The 21,570-nt window shown below is 38.8% G+C and overlaps 1 protein-coding gene across 1 annotated transcript in view; it reads left to right on the plus strand.

Moving 5' to 3' along the window:
• Positions 1 to 274: 274 nt before the first annotated feature.
• Positions 275 to 21,570, plus strand: part of Klf12 (KLF transcription factor 12) — a gene marked incomplete at its 5' end in the record, with an annotated part of 165,622 nt that continues 144,326 nt past the window's right edge. The window contains one exon of the mRNA XM_059274290.1: positions 275 to 830. Within this exon, the coding sequence (XP_059130273.1) occupies positions 275 to 830 (556 nt within the window). The remainder of the gene's footprint in view (positions 831 to 21,570) is intronic.

Genomic DNA, 21,570 nt, shown 5'->3' on the forward strand with positions numbered 1-21,570 from the left:
CTGTGACCTCTTGTATAAACAGTGGATGTAGCTTAAGGAGTTGTGTGTTTGTCCTCCCGATGGAAAGGAAATGTCCTCATGCTGAAAGACTTTCTTACTCTCTGTTGTACTTTTCACTAGAGTGTTCATCATTGTGATTTAGAGAAAAAAATTGAATATTTGAGTGAATAAACTAAAGCCCCACTGCAATAGGGAAAATTTAATACACTTTCAAATAAGAAATCATGCATCTATTGAAATATATCATTAATAATGATAAATCTGTTCCATTTTCTCCCTGCAGTCTCCAAACGTCCACAACTACCCCGATATGGAAGCTGTTCCCCTGTTGCTAAATAATGTGAAAGGGGAGCCCCCAGAGGACTCATTGCCTGTAGATCACTTCCAGACACAAACTGAGCCAGTGGACTTGTCAATCAACAAAGCCAGGACCTCCCCTACCGCAGTTTCATCCTCCCCAGTCTCCATGACAGCGTCTGCCTCCTCACCTTCTTCAACTTCAACCTCTTCATCATCTTCTAGTCGTCCAGCCTCATCCCCCACTGTTATAACATCAGTATCTTCAGCATCGTCTTCGTCAACAGTGTTATCTCCAGGACCCCTTGTTGCCTCTGCATCTGGTGTGGGCGGCCAGCAGTTTTTGCACATCATTCATCCTGTCCCACCTTCCAGTCCCATGAACTTACAGTCTAACAAACTCAGTCATGTTCATCGAATCCCTGTGGTGGTACAGTCAGTGCCGGTTGTCTACACCGCTGTACGGTCACCTGGAAATGTGAACAACACTATCGTTGTGCCGCTCCTGGAGGATGGGAGAAGCCATGGCAAAGGTAAGAGACACAAAGTCTCATTGTGTTTTAGCACTAGAGAAAACCATGTGTTTTTCTGTTGTCTTTCTTTTTTTTTTTTTTCTTTTTTTTTTCATTGACTGGAACCTGGATTGTGTATAGACACTATGTTCAAAGAACCTCTGTGTAGAACCACAAAGACCATCTGATTGGCCACACTGAGTAGAACCCTGCTTAGGAGCAGTCACATATGTATGGGCAATTCCTTTAGCTGAACTCAGTCTATATACTTATTTATTGAGTCATTTCATGTCAGAGTTTTGATATCTTAATTTACAAAATAATGCTTTCCTTAAATGGTAAAACAGGAGGGGCAGCCTGTGCATGGTAGAATTATATATGAAATGAAAGTTCATAAATCTTTTATGGACTTTGGTCATTGTGAGTGTTTAAAGGTAAATAAGGATTTCTTTTGTAGTTGTTCAGACTTGAACTTTTTAGATGACAGTAATATAAAATGCCATGAAGATGAACTGCCTGAGATCTAGACACTTATTTCTGAGTTCCTTTTAAATTAGGTTGATAGCAAAATGATTAAGCCAGGCATGGTGGAATGTCCCTTTAATCACAGCACTTGGAAGCAGAGGCAGGTGGACCTCTAAGAGTTCAAGGCCAGCCTAACATATAGAGAGAGATGTCAAGGTCAGCCAATGTTATATACTAAGAGCCTGTCTTTATTTACTATTCTGCTCATGGTGAAGACACATCATGACCAAGGCAGTTTATAAAGGAAGGCATTTAATTAAAGACTGGCTCACAGGGGGTTAGTCCATGAATGTAATAGCAGGAAGCAGAGACACAGGGACTAGCATGGACTTTTGAAATCTCAAAGTCCATTCCCAGCAAAACAGGGCACACCTCCTGCCACAAGGCCACACCTCCTACTCCTTCTAATCCTGCTCAAACAACTCCATTCCTTGGTGACTAAGCATTCAAGTATATTAGCCTATGGGGGCCATTCTCTTTCAGACCGCCACAACCTGTAAAAAAAAGATGTTTATTTGTAAAATTTCATATAGATTGGGGTTTTTAATCATCTGCTAATTCAGTTACTATGGTTTTTAAATAACAAGGTGAGTTAGAATGGAAATGTTTCAAAATACATTATTAAAGGTCTCGTTTTTCGGAGGGAAGAAGATACTTTGTCACGTGCTCATGTGATAATATTTAGTTAGTTCATTAGTTGTGGTAGCTGTGCAGCCATATATGGAGTTACATTCTACTTGTAAGCTATTGCTTTATGCAGAGATTTAATAGAAGATTTGTAAATCCCATATCTTTATTCTCTCCTACATACAAATCTAAGCACTAAGCCCCCTCTCTGCAAATATGAAATCTCATAGTATTGACTCACTCCCTATGAAACTGAGTGCATATTTGTGTATTCAGATGGCAAACACAGTTCTAGGATCAGACTTTCCCAATATTGCTTTTTGCTCTGACACTGTGTTACTACTGAGGCCCATGATTAAAACATGATCGATGAATGCATAAACCACTGTCTTCTCATAAAATGCTAGGAAACATGGTTGTTTTGCTTCTGGTAAAAGGTAGAACTCAATATTGAGAAATGATATATGATTGAAAACTTGGCAGATTGTTTATAAACATCTATATAGAGCTGTGTGTTCACCACTGGAAGTTATTATTTTATCAATATTAAATTTCTTCATAGCACTCAAATAAGTTTCACTTTCCCTGTTTTAACAAAGTTAAAAATCTCCTGATTCAGGAATTTCAGTTTGCAAGTTTGAGAAGTAGACATTCCTGCTTTATCTGACAATCTCAGTTGCCAAGGCCCACGTGGCTTGGGTTCTAGCACCCTGCCTAGGGGTGTGGAAGGAATGAAGAAAAGACACACACACAGGCACACATACAGCAAAGCTGGGATCAGGTTGGGTTTTCCTACCACTACCAACCTGGACCTCAGATGTTTATTAGGAACAGTCCAGGGGCCAGTTAGACTCCGTAGTCTCTGTAAGTGGGCAGGCTCAGTCTGTGGACATCTGGGAGGAGGAAGCCACAGCTGCTAGTCTGTACACACTGATCAATTTTTCATAAACACTCATACTCAGACTCCCTGAGGAAAGCCTTGCCATTCATCTTGAGCCAAGCCCATACGGGTAACAGCTTAGCCCATTTCCCATGAGTTGATTGCTCTCGGAGTCTGTAACATGGATGCATCCATGTCAAAGTACACAGTCACTCACTCAGGGGCTTTCTCTGCTCCACACACGATATATCATCTGCTATCATGGGACAGGAAACGGGTCTCAGCAACACTCTGAACTGAAAAAGTGGAGGGAAGGGGGATGAAGGTGCTTTTGAATGGATTATTTTCATCTGCACCCTTTTGGTATTGCTCATATCTCTGAGTAAAATGAATAAGTCTCTGAATAATAATTAACCTAACTGGGTGACAAATCAGATATTTGTTTTACTTATTATCTAAACATATAGTTTTACATTTTTAAGAATTAGCATTTAACAGGTAGTGAAGCACAACATTATATATGTTGTATAATCCTATATATGTGTCTATGTGTTCGTGGTAGACTCCAGTGTCTCTGAAGTGTTATAATCCTATCTTTGTCCATGTTAGGGTCCAGTCATTCTGCAGTGCCACTTAATGCAAATATCACTTTCTTTGTGAGCTTTTTATATAATTTGGACTCACCAATAAAACACTTTTTATTTGTCATCATCATTTTATAGAACAGGCTTTTGGTAATTAGGAGATATAGCATATAAAGTATATATATATGGCTAAAATTTAATTTTCTGGAAAATGTATATTGCAAGAGCCTGTAAAGACTCATGCTATCATTTGTTCTCTCTGTGTTTTATTAGTTTCATGTGGTATGTTTTATTTGGTAATTTTTATGTAATGAATAAAAATGTACTTAATCATAAGCCCAGTTAACCATTCTATGGATTATAAGCTAACAGATATACGAGGCAAAAATGCTGCTTCTCTCACTTAGAACTGTACAAAACTATTGCCTTAATTCTCACTTTTATCAGTGAAAAAATGGAGCTAGTAGCATGATCTTTCTTAAGATTTCATGGAAGAACATAGTCCAGAGTCCTAGTATTGACCAAGTATCAGTAAACATTTGCATTTTATCATTATTACTTTTCTCCTTATTATTACAAGCAATAATAACACTTCCTTTTCTTCTTCTCATAAAACAGAAAGTTAATGATGATGGTGTTATCCAAGACAGAAGTTGTTGAATTAGAAATCAACCCCAAGAAGTTGGTTGGGTACCACTTCTCAAAGTTGCTGGCACAGCAGGGATGAGGGATGAGAGATTAGTATGAGGAATTGTCTGGAAACATCTCATTTTTAAATTTTACTACTCCGTATTAAGTTTTTATAATCACCATATTCTACAAATATTGCTATAGCATTTTATAACCTTTTATTGTTTAACTGATTAACTAGAGGACAGTAAAAGTGTCTAGTGGAAAGGTTTGCCTACCTCACAGAATGAGGAAAGGAAAGGGCATTCGGGTAATTCTTCAAACCTTTATTTTATACATATGCGGGTGGGTACTGAAATGGCTGAATAATTAAGGGAGCTCCTGTTTACCTTCCCACTTAGGGCTTCTATACTTGGTATGGATATGCAAAAAAATACCCTAAGGGACTTGGTTTTCCAAAATGCTAATATGAAAGGTATAAAATTTCACTCTTATAAATTAGGTGAGTTTACTGGATAATTACTTGCTCTGTGACAGAGAAGTAGAGCCTACATATCACATGACACAAAGGACTGTGAATATACATGTCCACATCTAAACTCACATATCATGTGGCTTGAGCCATGTGTTCATCCAAGCGTCTACTAAGCATCTCTCAGCTCAGCAGTAGCCATTATTGCCACTGAGGATACAATGATAAACAGAGCTGGTACTGTTTCTCTTTCACACTGCTTCTTACTCTATCCACCCTGAAGCTCATGGACCACATGTAGCTGAGGGTAGCTAGGGATGCACCCCGATACAAAATTGGAAGCATACTTAAAACGTTGAGATGTTGTTTACAATTTCTTTGTAACTAAATTGTGTATCCTTGAGCATGATTTTTGTAGAAGACAACATCACATTGCAGTGTGAAAAGGCTGGATATATCTGCAAGTCTGACGGATAACATCAAGTTAAAGAAATCTTAGAAATAAATACTCATTCTTCTGGTTAGAACTGAACAAACATTTGCATAAGCCAGTGACTTGTCCAGTAAGAAGATAATTAGAATTATAAATAAATAAAATTGTATTTAACAACAAGTATTGGCACATAGCATAGTTCTTTAGAGAAAGAAAGAAATGTCTTGACTGTGAAAGGATGAGATAAAATTCCTACCAAGAATGCTTGGATAACAGCAAAGGGACATGAAAATGTTTTCTGATGAAGCCAGAGCTTCAAGTAGCGCATCAGAGAAGAAAGGCTATTGACCTAGAGGAATGAAAGGTGGTAGCTAGCCCAGAGTACATAGGCATCACAGTGGGACAGGGATGGAATGGGAAAAAGGAAGCAAGCTGGGCAAATGTTCTGAGAGGTACAGGAAATGAACATACTTCAGAATAGAGCTGTGAGAGCAAGGATTGAGAGGTCTACTGAGGAAAATCAGTATGTACCCTCCCATGGGAGGCTGAAGGATCCACAACTCACCCATGTGGAAGAGTGTTTTGTTACTGTGGAAGCTACAATCTTCACATGGTTGTCTTATCTCTAAATAATAACTCTAGGAATTTCTGTCGAGCCTATGAAAAGTTGTGACATATTTATCATGGAATTTTCATCATTCTGTTTTGATTCGTTGTAGCTGCTTAGTGGTAGAACACCATATAGCATCAGAGTAAATCAGAGGCAAGGTTGTGCTTGGTTCAATTAGTAGCTTGAGGGAAAAGTTATGAATGATAGGGAAAGCAGAATTCTCCCTGCTTCTGCTACATAATGTGCATTTCCTATATGTCAAACACAGTGCTGAGAACTGCAGTTCCAAGATGAGCAAGGCCCTGCTGCCATGCATATTACATTTCAATGGGAAGGGTGATGAGCACATGCCAGACATTGTAGGTGCTACAGAGACACAACGGGATGTGACGAAGTTAGCAAGAGAAGGGCTCGCTATTAGGTGTAATCAAGGAAGCCCGTTGAAAAATCATCTGTGTACGTAGTATCTGCAAAAGACAATTCCAAAAATATCTGAAGTCTCAGTTGAGTACCACCTGTATGATGAGGGACAGAGAAGACTGCTGCCTGGAGTGCACAAGCCGTGGAAAATGTTAAAGATAAGCACTGAAGACACATCAGGACCAGAACAGGGGGAGTTAGAACCTTAAATCCCAAGGTGGCTTTTGTTCTAAATGTAATGAAAAGCCACTAGAATTGGACATGTGTACAGAAGTAAGTCGTGATCTTCACTGTTTTGCAAGACTCATGGAGACTCTGTGTACAGTAGAGAAAATGGGACAGGAGTGAAAATGGGGAGGCTGGCTCAGGACTACTGCCATATGGATTCGAATTTGATGTGAAGAAAGATGGGGAGTAGGGGCATCCTCTAAGCTTGTGGTTGAACTATTGAGTAAATGATGCTGATCTTTCCTAAGATAGGAGGAGTATGAATGTGAAGGAAATTCCTTTGGGGTGTACTCTATTCAGCATAACATGCCTGCTCTACCTTTGACTAGAACACTTGAAATGGTAGTTGGACAAATGAGCCTGGGGTTCTGAAGTAGGAGGCAGTATGGAAAATGCATTGGAATCCATTAGAGTACAGGAGATATTTGTTGCTTAATAATGACTGCCATGAATCATCTGGGATGAGAGCCAAAACAGGGCAGGCATGTATCCAAACTTTTACTTTTGGCATATGTTTGTATGTGTGTTATGAGTGCCTACATGTGGTGTGCATGCATGTGAGCATGGAGTCCCAAAGTTGATATCAAATGTCTTCCTTGATCACTCTTCACTCTATTTATTAAGGTAAGGTCTCTCACTGAACCCAGAGCTAACAGATTCTAGCTAATCTAAATAGCCAGGTTGCACCAGGTGCCCCTTGTCTCTGCCTCTCAACCAAGACTATTATTGGCTTTTATGTGGATGGGTTCTGGGGATCCAACCTCTGCTCTTCACACTTCCATGACAAGTGCTTTTCAACTGAGCCATCTTCCAGCCCTTATCCAGCTTTTTCACATTGAGATATGACATTGTAATTTACAAATCTGTTGGACCACATACATAACTACCCTGGGCTGCAAATTGGACACACTTCAGAGGTTAGGGAGAGACACCTGAGAAGTCAAGAAGGGAAGAGAGACCCAGCAATGCCAGTCTGCTAGAGAGCTTTGTGGGAAAATGTGAGGACATTGAGGACAATGTGAAAAAGAGGGTGTTTGACAGATGGACTTGCCCCTTACTAGTAAGTACTGTCCAGGGCCTGAAAGGAAAGCTGAAAGCTGTGGGTTAGAAGAGGGTGAGTTCCTTGCTGATAATGAGCAGCGTGTCCAGGAAGTGAGAAGACAAAGGACTGAAATAGGTTCTTGTTCAGAAGAGAAGTGAGGAAAGTGAGATTCAGTCAGTGGAATGATTTTGTGAAGAGCTGTAGAGATGGGCAATGATACTTGGGGAGGCATTCCCACTCTCCATGAGGAGACTTATAAGGCAGGCACAGAATAGCTTGTCTGTGTGCTCTCAAGAATAATCCAGTAGAAAGTTTGAAACAGATAATTGTGGTTAATTCTGTGGAAGGGAGAATTGTAAGAACAAAGTCTTTAGTTGCATGTGAGGGCTTGCATTACTTTGTGGAGTAACCTGTATTTTATAGTAATTAATTTATATCCTAGCATTGATCTGTTGTATTGACAAAACTGTTAGGACAAAGATGCATAATGAAAAATGAGAGGAAATGTAAAAACAGATAATAATGATCTATGATTGACAAGGAAAAACATAACAATAAAAGTTAAGTAAAATACAGATTCCACTAATAATTATAATTGTAAAAAAGACCCAAAACAATGACCTGGGATTATTAATGAAAGCAAATGAAAGTTAAATAAACTTTTTATTTGGGTTCTATTCATAATTATGAAAATGATACTAGAACCAATATAAATAGAGATCAAATGCTTTCACAACTACCTTTTTGGGGTAGTTCAAAGTAGGCAATAAACCCCAAATAACCTATTCTAATTTACAAAAGGCATTTTCAACATTTTAATATTAATAGGTAACTACATTTTATAATTCAAGATAATTAAAGGAAAATGCAATGACCAGTTTCAGAAAATCCAGATTTTCTTCAATATCCAATATCTGAGTCGGTCCTTTCTCCTTCTCGTGAGAGGACCAGGTGACCTTGATACGCAAGAATAAGAGAAGGGTGTGATCAGCCAATGACTTTGAAGGTGACCAGACCTGAAGAGGCGCAGTGTAACTAGGGGATGGGACTGGGTATGCTTCTGTCTTGCAGTTAGATGATTTTCTTCCCTAATTGCTTTTTCCTTCTTCTTTATTGTCTTACATAGATTGCCAGATATTTCTGTGTGTCCCTCCCATTAACTTCTTCTTCTCAGCCCCACCCAGCACTAAGTAGCCTGTGTGACAATGAGAAGTAGGTCACAGAGAGGGAAGGAGTCCAGCTCTATTTTCCTATAGCCCATTCAAAACCAGCACCAGAATCTACCGGGATTATACAAAACAGTTTTTATTCAATTAAGGATTTATTGTTGAAATAGTGTGATGTTTGAAAACATAACTTACTGTGATCCATAAGTACATTATTTATGATTTCAAACACATGATCAGATGCTTGAGAATAAAATACATTTTTTTGAAATAGAGCAAGTTGATTCTACCATTAAGAAACTATGCCAGTTTGGAGGTGCATTTTCTTTGGTCATTCTGCTTAGATGTTGACACACTGAAGAAACCCACTCCCCCAAAAATGCTACTTATGTTCATGGAATCCATTCAGGACTTCCAGAGGGTTGTGGCCACAGGGAAATTTGTGATAATTACCCTCACCCCCATTTTCTTCCTGCAGGCTGTTGCTTTTCTCAGCAACCTGCAGGAAGAAGCCACACGTTTATTTTTAGTCTTCTGCCATTTATATGTGTGAAAGGAAATCTGGCCATCCAAGTGATGGCTGTAAAGCTTGTTGGAAGTGCTGACCCTAGCTCCCAGCACACTGAGTACTCCCCATTTCACAGTTCCTGGTTCCGTTACATCGCTTCTCTGCTGTCAGCCAACCACCTGTTGACAGTGATTCCTTGTTTTAGGTCATAGTTCTTGTCCTACACTTGCTTCTGCTGTCCACCTTACACATGACTGTCATCTTTTAGTTCACCGTTCAGTGGAATCCTGGTGTCATCTGTCCATAGGACCAGAATAGTCCCAGGCAGCTGACTTGTGCCTGTGTGTACAGTTGGCTTCTGAGTGACTGCTGCTACCTCCTCATTTGGTAAATGTCTTCTACTTACTCTATTTATATACAGTAGCTAATAGGTATAGACTTAGAAAATACAGATTTATACCTTATATGTGAACTGTGAACTAGATTTGTGTGAATAAGCCCAGTCGTCCTGTCTCTTAGCTTATGTTTTAATGTTCTTTCTTGGAAAATGTGACTGGAGTCTTACTGTCCTTGGGTTTATTATTCTTAAATGGAGACTTTGACGAGACTGGAGTGATTCACTATCACCAGTGTCAAACAAAGGCCAGAACTTATTAAATAGTGAAAGCAGGGCAGCGAGTCTGCAATCATGAAAAATTTAACTAGGAGTTCAGAGTGCTTTATTCTCTTGGGATAAATTGGTGATTTATTGCTCTTTTTAAACCTGAGTTTTAATGCCGAATTGAAACTTAACTATTTTTTTTAACTTCTGGATATGCACATAAGGTTGAATAGATTCCACCAAAAACTTGGCATCTTGTGCTCCTGTTTATCTGAATCCTCTCCAATCTGTCAGCTCCACGGCTTCGTTTTGCACAGGCTGGTTTAGTTCTCAGAGTTAGTGATGATATGTGGCTCAGAAAGGCTACATGAGCGGTCTGGATCGCTTCTAGAGATCAGCAGAAAAGATAAACCTGTGGGTGAGCTCCGCACACATGGTATAGTGCCCGCAAATGACTGCAGTTGGCCTCCCAGTTTTCTGAGTGAAGTCACCAATACAAATACAAAACAAAGACAGGATGGAGAAGAACCAGTAGTTCCTCAGGTGGTCAGCTTGAAGAGGTGGGTGTTACCTAAAGGACAGAGGATGGAGACAAATGTATTGGTTAGGTAGGGTAGCTCATGCTGGAGGTTGACAAAATAGGCTTTCAATTCATTCTATTATAGTGTGTTATTAAGAGCTATTGAATAAAATAGCCTCACATGCCATATTCATTTGCCCAGAACAAGTTTCTCTCATGAAAAAGTGTTCTAATTCATGTTTCAATAGACTCCTGCCTAGAATGTCACATTATACTAATATAGTATTCAAATGGAATCTTCATTGCTCGCCCACCTGAGTTTTCCCTGACATTTGGAATACAGAATATTAGACACTCAATTTTTATAAGATAATATTCCTAAATATAATCTTCTGATTTCACATAGTCCAGTGAATGCTATATACTAGAAGAATTCTATTTCTACATCAGATGGCATTGTTTATAGAACTATTTTGATATTTGCACATTTCCACTCATTACAAGAAATATATATTTATTATGTGGCAAATAGACAAATGTTTAGCAAACAGTTGACTCAATGACATTTAAGGCCTTGTAGGAACAAACCTGAGCAGGGAGACTATACTATCCAAGAGGTGCTCTGAGAATCACCACAAGCAATGCTTTAAATTGGCTTTTTAATAATTTACAGCTTACTGGTGGTCCTTTGTGCTCCTCACCTTTTCTCGTTCCCTTAGTAATTCTCTTTCTATTCAAAGCTATTATTTAATATTCTGTTACTATTTTCTAAGCTCTCCTATTATGTTTCCTATTCTTAAAAGAGAATTGATGAAGTGATATATTAATTGTATTCTTTAGAGAAACTATAATTGATACCAGTCCATCTATGAGTGAAAGGCATGATAGCCATTTACTAAGTAAAGATCACATCCTTCATTCTTTCCCCAGCCACCGTTATTAGGGATGAATGTTGCTTTGATCATTGGCCAATTACGATTTTTATAATTAGATGGCTTCACCATTTTTTGTTCACCTAAATATTGGCTTATGTATTCAACAAAAGTTTTATGTACCATTTGTATGGTACCAGCGTCCTTCACTGCCACCAAGGAAAGTTCATTTAAAAAGAAACAAACTTCTAAAATGATGGTTGCAGTTTATATTCTACTGAAATAGTGTTGTTCACATTGTGAGAATTTCCTGTTGGGGAAACTTGAAATAAACTGAAAACTAGAAGTTTATAAAGTAAAATAGAATGGAATGGGTTAAAATAAATCAATCTGAGAACATCTCCTGAATAAATATTAATTCATGAAATGTGCCAATTAACCTATTTACATGCGTGTGTGTGTGTGTGTGTGTGTGTGTGTGTGTGTGTGGTATTGGTACCTCAGCTCTGTGTGTTTGTGTGTGTGTGTGTGTGTGTGTGTGTGTGTGTGTGTGTGTCTGTGTGTGTGTCTGTGTCTGTGTCTGTGTGTATCTGTGTACTGAGTTGGGCTGAAGTGAGGATGGCGGTAGATGTGTCCTGTCCTTGCTGGAGCATATGTATCTTACCAGTACCAGTGTTTGAAAGAGACTCCTTGGGGATTTTTCTCTCTGTTTTCTCTTTCTCTAAGTTCTCTTTACCTTCTTCCATTCTTCACCATTCTATCCATTTGGGATTGGGTGTGGGTGTAGGACAGGGTCTCATGTAACCTAGACTGGGAACTGGCCACAAACTCTTCATGTAACAGAGGCAGTCCCTGAACAGCTAATCCCCCTGCTTCCACCTCCTGAGTACTGAGATTACAAGCCTGTCTCATTATTCCTGGCTACCATACTTTTTTTTCTCCCTGTGGTTCAATTTCTCTTTCCCTTGCATTTCTCACCAAATCTGCCCCAGAAGTCTTACTGAATTGAGACTTACCTTTAATAACAGAGTCTTTGTGCTGCCATCTAGTGGTAGAATCTTAGAAAACGTATGCAGAAAGACTCAAGGGTACTATATAACTCAAGATACCTTTCCTGCCCAGGTGGTGCCTGGATTTTGCCAGCTACTTCAGAGCCATAGGAAAGTGCAATGAGTCCCTTCTAAGAAAATCTTAGTTTGATGATGCCCGTCTGTAATACTAGAAATGAAACTTAGGGCAGCAGAGGCAGGAGTCAAAGGTCATCTTTAGTTATAGAAGAAGTTAGAAACCAACCTGAGCTGCATGAGACCCTGTCTCAACCCACCCCTCCCTGAATAAAAATGAAAAAGAAAAGAAAAACTCAAACTTGAACTTGAATATATATATATATACGTATATCTTATTTTTAGAGTTCTAGTATGTGAATGACCTTATTTAATTTGGTTCAGAAAGAAAAAGTGTGAGTTCTGCACACTCACCCCATATTCCTATCTTAGACACTTCACTTAGTAAAGTTAAAATACTCTGTTTTATCTCTGTACATTTGAAACCTATACCTTCTATTTTTCACTACAATAAAGCACAGGTATGCCAACTTGTATGCTATTAGCAAGTTTCACAGAGACCTGAACCCATGGGGCAAGGAAGTCATCATCATGGAGAAAATAAGGGAAAACCAAGCGTTACGTCTTTAGGAAGACGGGGGTAAGCTTGACGCACCCAAGAAAAATAAGGCTATCCCTCAAAACACATCAGAGGAACTCTTTGATAGCTCAGGACTGAGGTTTACTAGAAACTGGATGGAAGTTTAATGGAACCATTTGAAGGACACGTGTTCCCCACTTTCCTAAGGGGGAAAAAAGACCTAGTAGTATGATCTCTGGTAACAATACGTTCTTCTATTGATAATTATATAGTTGATGAATTATAATTTGTGATTGCTATAAATCCTCATTCCTATAAGACATCGGGGGTGTCATCTAACAAAGTTTTTCCTAGAAAGGTAAGGGTTGTGAAATATCCATTTAAGCTGTACTTCTTCCTGTTTCTCCAACGCTGTGGATGATACCAGTAGAAGCTCAGTAGACATTTATAAAAGAGATATGTGAACATCAGAATGAATCAGTCTAACTTGGAGTATATGGGGTGATGAAGTATGAAAGAATTCTGTGGCCAGTGCTGACCTACAGTCCCAAACTTCAAACTCCAAACCAAAGAGAAATCTTCCTTTGTATGATGAAGTAGGAGTCTCAACATAAATGCCAGCTAGCTTCTTCCAACCCAGTCTGTCAGCCCTCCACCAAACATACCTCATATTCCTGTCATGTGCCATGGCTTTTTGCAATGCTGCATTGCCTTTGTCTGTGAAGAAAGGGTCTTGTGCCAAAGTCTTGGTTCAATGATGCCTTTTCGTGGGGGTGCATACCAAATTGCAAAGCCGCCTCAATTCTTTCTTTCTCCCTCCATAACTTCTTCTCTCTGTGTCTCAAGGCCTTATACATTATGTGAGACACAGCAAAAACTTTAAAGTATTTGCTAAATACATGTCTGCCATCTTCAAGGCTTTTACTGCTTATGCCCATGATCCATTTGGAGTCCTCTGGGTTCTTGAGAATATATTGTTTCTGCACTATCCTTGAGTTTGTTTAAGTCTGTAGTGCCTGGTATTAAGAAAAAATATTTGGTATTATATTATAGATAATTAATATAATGTAGTCTTTAATGGTTTCTGGAGCTGAACTTCTATGAGTGAGAAATGCTCTAAAGGTTTCATAAGAGTCATAACGAAAAGACTGCTGTATGGAAATTATAGTCAGTCCTCGCCTATTCTTTTGCTTGGTAAAATATTTTACCTGTGGACATATGATAAAGAGGTTTTAATTGGACCCATATAATTAATAGAATCAGTGATGTATCTTATGTAACATATATAACAGTTATGCCAATTTTATTTCCCAGTCAGGGTGAAAGAAATTATGCCTCCTCCCATACTACAGTTAACCACATCAGCATTGTGCTACCATAAAATCTGGAAAGTGTGGAGTATGGATAATCCCACCATAAACTGTAATAAAAATTACCCTTCCAGACTCAATATTCTCTCCATTAAGTTCATAGACACTGTCTCTTTGTACATAAAGTTTTATGAAATAAATCGACCGGTACGCCTGTCTTTACCAGATAGCAAGCTGTTTTGATTTAAAAGCTGATGATGGTACAATCAGTTTTTCCGTGTTTGCAGTGCATGTTAAAAACATAAATTTCCTTTAACAAACCTTAAGTCGAAGGAAATTGCTCCTCTTCCTTGCACCCTGCATTTAAGTATCTCTTTGTGAGAAAGAATCAATGATGTATTTACCATGGCTGGCCCATTTGTTGCAGCCATAAAAGGAAGATTTGGTTTCCCGTTTCAGATCTCTGGCCTTAAAGGTGTATTAAGCAAAAAGAAGCTCAAATCTCAGACAGCTTTGTGGGAATTGTCTCGAACCTTTCTGTGTTTAGAAGGCGTTGTCAATTTCTTGATTGCGTTTTTGTCTTCTTTGGGCTAAATCTAAAGCCTTCCCTAATCATCTCTGCTATGGCCTTTGTCAGAAATGAATACTTTAAATCAATCCTCTGTAAACACAGGGACCTTCTAAACAGAGGAAACCTTCTGGGGCCCTCACTCGTAAATCCTCAAAGAGCGTTACCCTGGAGGAAGTCATAATCTGCTAATGAAGGCAGAAGAGGTGATGTTGGAGGTGAAAGATGAAGAATCATAAAACTCCAGGATCAGAGTAGTTAGGAACATGTCAGACCAGGAAAAGGCTGGATGGCGGATACAAAAGGGAAGCTGTGCCATTTTGTTGTGGTGTTGGTTCCGATGCATTTTCCCATGCATGCATTGTGTATGGTATAAAGCACGCATGTGTGATATGTACTGTTCTATATCCCCAGGAATAACCTGAGCTCATCACAGCTCCAAAGGCTTTTAACTCGTACATTAGATTTACTTCTTGTACTCTTTGTGACTATAATTTTCTAGCTGTGCCTAAATTAAAGTAAATAAAATCGGTGAGGGAGAAGTAAGAGAAAGATGTAATTCACCATCCTTATTTGTATTACCTGAGTCCTCTAAAACATGTCCTCAGTAGATTTTTAGATATTCCCAGTAGCCACAAGAAATTGTAGCATTCACTTCCTCTAGGTTTCCTTACAGTAAGAAAATACATCTACAGATTTGGAATTATCAGTCCACTCAGGTTCAATTCTGATTATTTTATGTGAAACTGATGCACAAGTTAGGAAGTCGACTTTTGTCTTTGGGGACACAAAAGGTATCAGACAGATGAGATGTCAACATTATTATCAGAGTGAGAACTTGATTCACCCGAGCAAGGACTGCATGAGAGTAAATAGGGTCACACAGCCCACTCATTTGTCCTTGGAGATAATAATATACAAGAGCATCCTAATTGCCTTTGAAATAATGACTATTACTAACGAAGGAATGATAAATTGCTATCAGTCTATTTGAGGAAGTCTGCAAAGTATGTAATAAATCTTATAGATGTATTTGTTAAAATTATTAAACAATAAACTTTGTTCTTTGTGAGGTATATATTTTATCTTTAAATCACCCACTAAATACTATATAGACATTGCTGTCCATCTTTCATAAGTAAGAGAATAGAGACTTCTGTGGTTCTACCCCTTAAAGGTTCAGTTTATAAGGGGTAGCACCTTGAATTAAATAAGATTTTAAAATAATTTCCCCTTTCTTCAGCTTGATGCTTAACCAGTAACTTGAAATACTGAAAGGATTTGTCAGTGTTCATATCCCAAATCTGTATTCCCCCAGATAAGATGCTGTTTAACTGAATGTGAAATATTGCATTTTAAAATGACCTGTGCTTTTGGTTAAGGTTTAAAATTTATGATGTATGAAATGTGTATCCGTAGCAGCAACTGTGTATAAACATATATGAAGCCCATGATGTAATCCCACATAGCTAAGTATTGGCATTAGATTGTGGTATTATGTGCTTCAATTTCTCCACATCTTGCAGCATGAGAACAGTAGCCCCAAGCTGTAGGTTAACATTTCTAGGTGCAGGGAAATTTTGTCACAGTGTGGTTCACTGAGTTTCAGAGACTGACATCTGTGTCATTTTTAGACATATCTGGTCCCTGCCTGGAGCTCTTTTGAGGAGGAAAGTGAATACAAAGACACACATATTACACAGACATGCATGTTGTGTCTTGCCTCATCCTGATAGTGGTTATTTAAAAAAAAAAAAAACCGCAAGGGAAAAAAAGGCACAGCCAACATTTAATGTTACTATGTTACTGTTACAATTATATTTATTTTTCTTAGATTAATGAGTTCAATAAAATCCTGAACACTAGCCAATAGCTAATCATCATTAGAGCATTACACATTCAGAATCATCCAAGCTCATGTAGCAGATGTTTAGAAATGCTTTCTTCAAATTGGAAAATAAATTCTCAAACACATGTGCTTGGATATGGAGACTAGCTAGTTTTCTAATGGGGACTGACATCTTCCAGCTCTGATTTCAATGTCGTTTCTACATTTTTGTCATTCTTTTGTTATTTGTTCAACTTCTCACAAAGTCAAAGACTCTGCCCGCTGTCTGGTGCTCGGGCATCCCACCTACACAGTGGCACATTTTAATATATTCCTCAGGTCATCGTTTTCATGGAACATAATCCACTTATCATCTAACAAATGAGTGGTGGTTGGTGATGCACTCTTTAGTGGCATTATTGTGCCCCTTGGTGTAATCTGCAGTAATCAAGGTAGTATAACCTCCAATTATGTGTTTTATTATCTCATTAGATACCTTGAAACGAGTACAACTATTAGCAGGCTATTTTTTTTCTTTCCTTGGCCAATTGTGATCATTTTTAATGTTAATCACCATCATAAGCCCTTGGTATTTCAAAGCAAACACCATTTCAATGATAACTTGAAGCAAGTTTTAGCTATATAGTGTTGTCTGATCTGATTTTAATGGAAGGCTGTAACTTTTTCTATTTAAAAATCTATGCAAGCCACTGAATTGTTACTACTTTTCTGCTTTGTGATCTGTATTATAAGCACAGAAAATGCAGTGATTCTTAGTAAGAGCAAGACAAGAGAGCACTACCATATACTCCAGGTAGCAGACATAGCTTACACCAAAAGAGATAGAGGGAAAATCAGCCCCGTTATACTGCTCAGTCCGTATGCAAACTGTTAGTTGTGTACCTACCGAACCAGTCAGTTTACTTAGAGGGGCCTTTCCTGTCTGTAAAGTCCATAACGTGGTGACCATCAAGTACCTGGACATGTTAAAATATACTTATCATGGGACTTCACACTGTCCGTTCTTAGGGCTCATATGTATGAATGTAAATATACTCATACACATAAAGCTATATTTGACATGTATATATGTTCATGTAAAAGTATGTTAAAGAAACTATCACATTTCATAAACTGAAGAGTTAGTTGACTTATTATAAAGCTCTTAAATTTTATGCCTTATATTGTACCATTTAAATGAGAAAACAAGAGCCTGATCTTGGCTCATACCTGTAATGCTAGGGTTGGTTGCAGAGGCAAGGGACTGAGGAGTTCAAGGCTACCCTCAACTATATACATAGCTCAAGATCTCTCTTTAGTACATGAGGTTTTATCAAAAATTAAAAGATCTTTGTCTGTTACTTTAAGAAATGTGATGGCTGTAGTGCCAGGTTATGGTTTTAGTCGCTGTCAGATTCATTTCTTAAAACTAATATAATTTGAGCTATCAAGTTAAGAAACTGAGAATCGGAAGTCTTTAGCTTCCTTTTCTTCCACAAAGACAGGATCTCACTATATAATCCTAGCTGGCCCAGCTCAGCGCCCTCTGAGTGCTGACATTTCAGGCATATACCGTTATCTATGGCTTGAACTTATTTAATTTTTTTTTAACTTTTTGCCTTAACCAAGAATTTTCACATTCCTTTTCGATCACTTCAATCAGTAGTTAAAACAAGGATGTGTGTTAGTGAAACTGCTAATTGAAGTGAATGGTACCCACAGCAAAGCCACAATGAAATGGATAAGTCACAGCCAAGCAAACAAGCAGGGTGAGACAAGTCAGTGATCCAGCCAAGCACAGGCCCGCAGGTGTGGTGCACAGAGCAAGTCGCCACAACATCGGGAGGTAGAAGTGGGTGACGGTGATGTCAGGCAAAGGCTGCTCCTGAGGAAAACTTTAGTCACAGATTGACAAGAACACTTTTAAAGGTGCAAATCCCTGAGCTACAAAAGAGCATGTGCATCCTAGTGGGGAAGTAGATTGTACAGGAGGATGGATAAGTGGATACGATCAAATGCAGGGCCCGCTAAAGTAGACTGACGCATGAGGCCTGTTCACCGCCACGGTTTTCATAAGCCCATGCTCCTGTCTCTCAGAGACTTGTCTCACTATGTGTGCATGTTTGTTTGTTTATTTGTTTGTTTGCTTCGGTGTGATTTATCCATTTCAGTGTGGGCTTTGCTGTGGATACTGTATGTACACATATATGTAGTTAGGACAGGAATGTGTATTAATAAAACTACAAATTGAGATGAGCTAGATAGTCTACATTTACTGCAAGCTCCAGGGAAATTCAGAAGTTAACAGGATAGCATTGAAATCTGTGTGTGAAGGGATGGATGCCATGAGATGTAGAAGAAGCAGAAACAGCAGAAGGCTGTTTCCAGAAATCAGCCAAGACTGTCTGAAGGCCTGGTCAGCGGTTACTTCAATAGAAACAAAGTACAATTTATTGGCCAAATGGCTTTCAATGGTGAGAGAAGATGTGAATGTAGAGCATTACCTAGGTTCTCTTTGGGAAATGGCAATATGTTAGAATGTTGAGTGGAAGATTATTTGGGTAGAAAGACTGCACTGAGAACTTCACCCAGGAAGCAACACTGAATAGAAAAGTTGTCACAGCAAGAAATAAAACAGAAATGGAAGTGTTCGAAAACATCAATATGCACCCATGAGACAAGAACAGATTATATTACAGTCCTCACAGAGATACCTAGAAATCTGTGAAAGTTAAGAGAGATGATGAATCCAAGACTGTAGACACGCTAATACAAATCCACAGAGCAGAGAAATTGTCAAAGAGGAAGCATAAAGAAACCTCCTGAGATGCTCTGAGCAGGAGTTTAAGAACGACAGAGCCTGTCAGCACACCCCATGTAGGCAGGAGAACAATGTAATATTTCCCTTTAAAATAAAGTTCACCAAACCATAAATTTTAAATTTTTCAGAAATATGTAGTCTACAGTTACAACTCACACAAATTTGCTAAACCTAGTAATAAAGAATACTCTTTCTGTTCTTCCTCTTGTGGCCTCATATTTGAGATCTTCCTTCCCAGCTTCCCCAGATGCCAAGCAGACTAAATCTTGTCCTTGGGAGATTAGATAATACTGAATGGCTTTACACATTAGAGTGATGTTTAAATCTGGCAACATCAATCTACTATGCGGCTACCTCATGCGCACACATCAGTGGGAATATGAATTGGTTCAGGCACATTGGAGAACAGTGTGACAATGTGCGTGAATTAAACTACATCGTAATTTTCAGATATATACCATGAAGCAGCTTGTGGCAGCATAGCTAATCATGAATATTTTGAAAATTTAATTTTTATTATGAGAATAGATAAATAATAGTGGCCTATTCAAAAATAGTCCAATTAGATTGCAGTAGAGAGAAACAGTGAAATGAAAAAGTACAAATAGATCTCACATGCCATGCTGAGTGAAATAAAGCAAATTATAATATGATATTGTTGTTTATACTTTGTTAAAACAAATGACATAGATGCCCTTCATTTGTACACATGAAAGATATGAAACAGAATTTAAGTATTAGTATCCATGTTGAATTGTTCTTTGTGTGTTATTTTTCATATCAAGGATAGATAGATGTGAGAACCATGGGAATAAATGCTGTTTACAATTTGGGTTCACTACTCAACTGAATTAAAGGAGCATCCAGCTAGCACAGAACCAGTGCAGCCAGGGGCCTTGCATTTGATGGTTTTACTCCACAGGGCACACAGGAAGCATGTCTATGCTCCTGACAGCAAGGGAAGCCACTTGGATTATAATGAGACATCTACACTCTCAGATCCTTTCTGTTTGGCCTCAGGAACAGCCAGTGTTTAGTGCTGAGGTAACTTGGCAGCCTTGATTGAAAACAGTAACTGGATAAGGTTGAGAATATAGAGCTGTATGTGTCCCAAAGGTTAGCCACACAGGGTTGTCACTGCTCTTTACCGAGGAAAATTCCGTTTTTCTTCATTCCTGCAGCAAAAGAAAACAGGATCAAAGTTCCATGCTGGTTTACATCCAAATACAGCAGCACACGATGTACTAGGCATTTGTCTGGGAGAATCCAAAACCACATTTTCTCTTGTGATCCTGTCTTCTTCAGAAACAAACTCCCCTCACAAAACCAAGATGAGCTTCACACAGATGCTAACACAAACCTAGAGAGGACATAGGAGAACAGGAAAAAACGGTGTCTACCTCCTCTGCTGTGTTCTGCTCCAGCCTAGTGTATGACATAATACAGCAGTCTCGGAGTTCTTGTTGATTGACCTGGTCAGTTCTGCTTGAATATAACAACCTGGCACTCACGCAAAAATTTTTATTGGCCAAGGTTCCATAAAGAAACAGAACTGATAGAATATATATATACATATGTATAAATATGAATTATATATACAATTTATTAGAGTGACTTATAGGCTGTGATCTGGCTAGCCCCAAAATGGCTGTCTCCAGACAAAAAGCCCAAGAATCTAATAATCATTAAGTCCGTGGGGCTAGATGTCTCAGAGGATCTTCAGAAACCTAAAGAAGTGGACTCTAGTACTAGTGAAAGACTGATTTGCCACTGAGAACAAGGGCAAGTAGGCAAACAACCAGATCTTCCTTCCTTCCTGTCCTTTTTATAGGCTGCCACTAGAAGGTGGGTCACAGATGTAAGGTAGGTATTGCCATCTCAACGGTGTGTCGTGTTGGGTCTTGAGATCGAATTCATTTGATAGACAAGATCTCTACATTTGAGATGCATGCCTAGGTCTGTTTATTTGTTTGTTTGTTAAGGCTAGGTTTTGCTGACCTGATACTTCCTACATAGCTCAGGCTGGTTTTTTTTTTTTTTTTTTTTTTTGGTTTTTCGAGACAGGGTTTCTCTGTGTAGCTTTGTGCCTCTCCTGGAACTCACTTGGTAGCCCAGGCTGGCCTCGAACTCACAGAGATCTGCCTGGCTCTGCCTCCCGAGTGCTGGGATTAAAGGCGTGCGCCACCACCGCCAGGCTCAGGCTGGTCTTGTACCTATGGCAGTCCTCTTGTTCCCGCCTCTTCAGTACTGGGATTACAGGTGAGCAGCACCGTACAAAGCTTCCAGCTCTCTCTTTCATGATGAGTTAGCACTTATGTGCCCACATGTACACTACGCAGCTTAGAGAGAAGCAAAGGAAAGATCAGGGTGATTTTTTTAACTCCTTCGTAAGTATTTCTCGCATGCAAAACACCTGAAAGCCTTCCACATTCGATAAGATTCTTGATCTCAGTCAGTGTCTAAGATTTTATT

The sequence above is a fragment of the Peromyscus eremicus genome, chromosome 9 (assembly GCF_949786415.1).
Source record: "Peromyscus eremicus chromosome 9, PerEre_H2_v1, whole genome shotgun sequence".
In the NCBI taxonomy this organism is placed as follows: Eukaryota; Metazoa; Chordata; class Mammalia; order Rodentia; family Cricetidae; genus Peromyscus; species Peromyscus eremicus.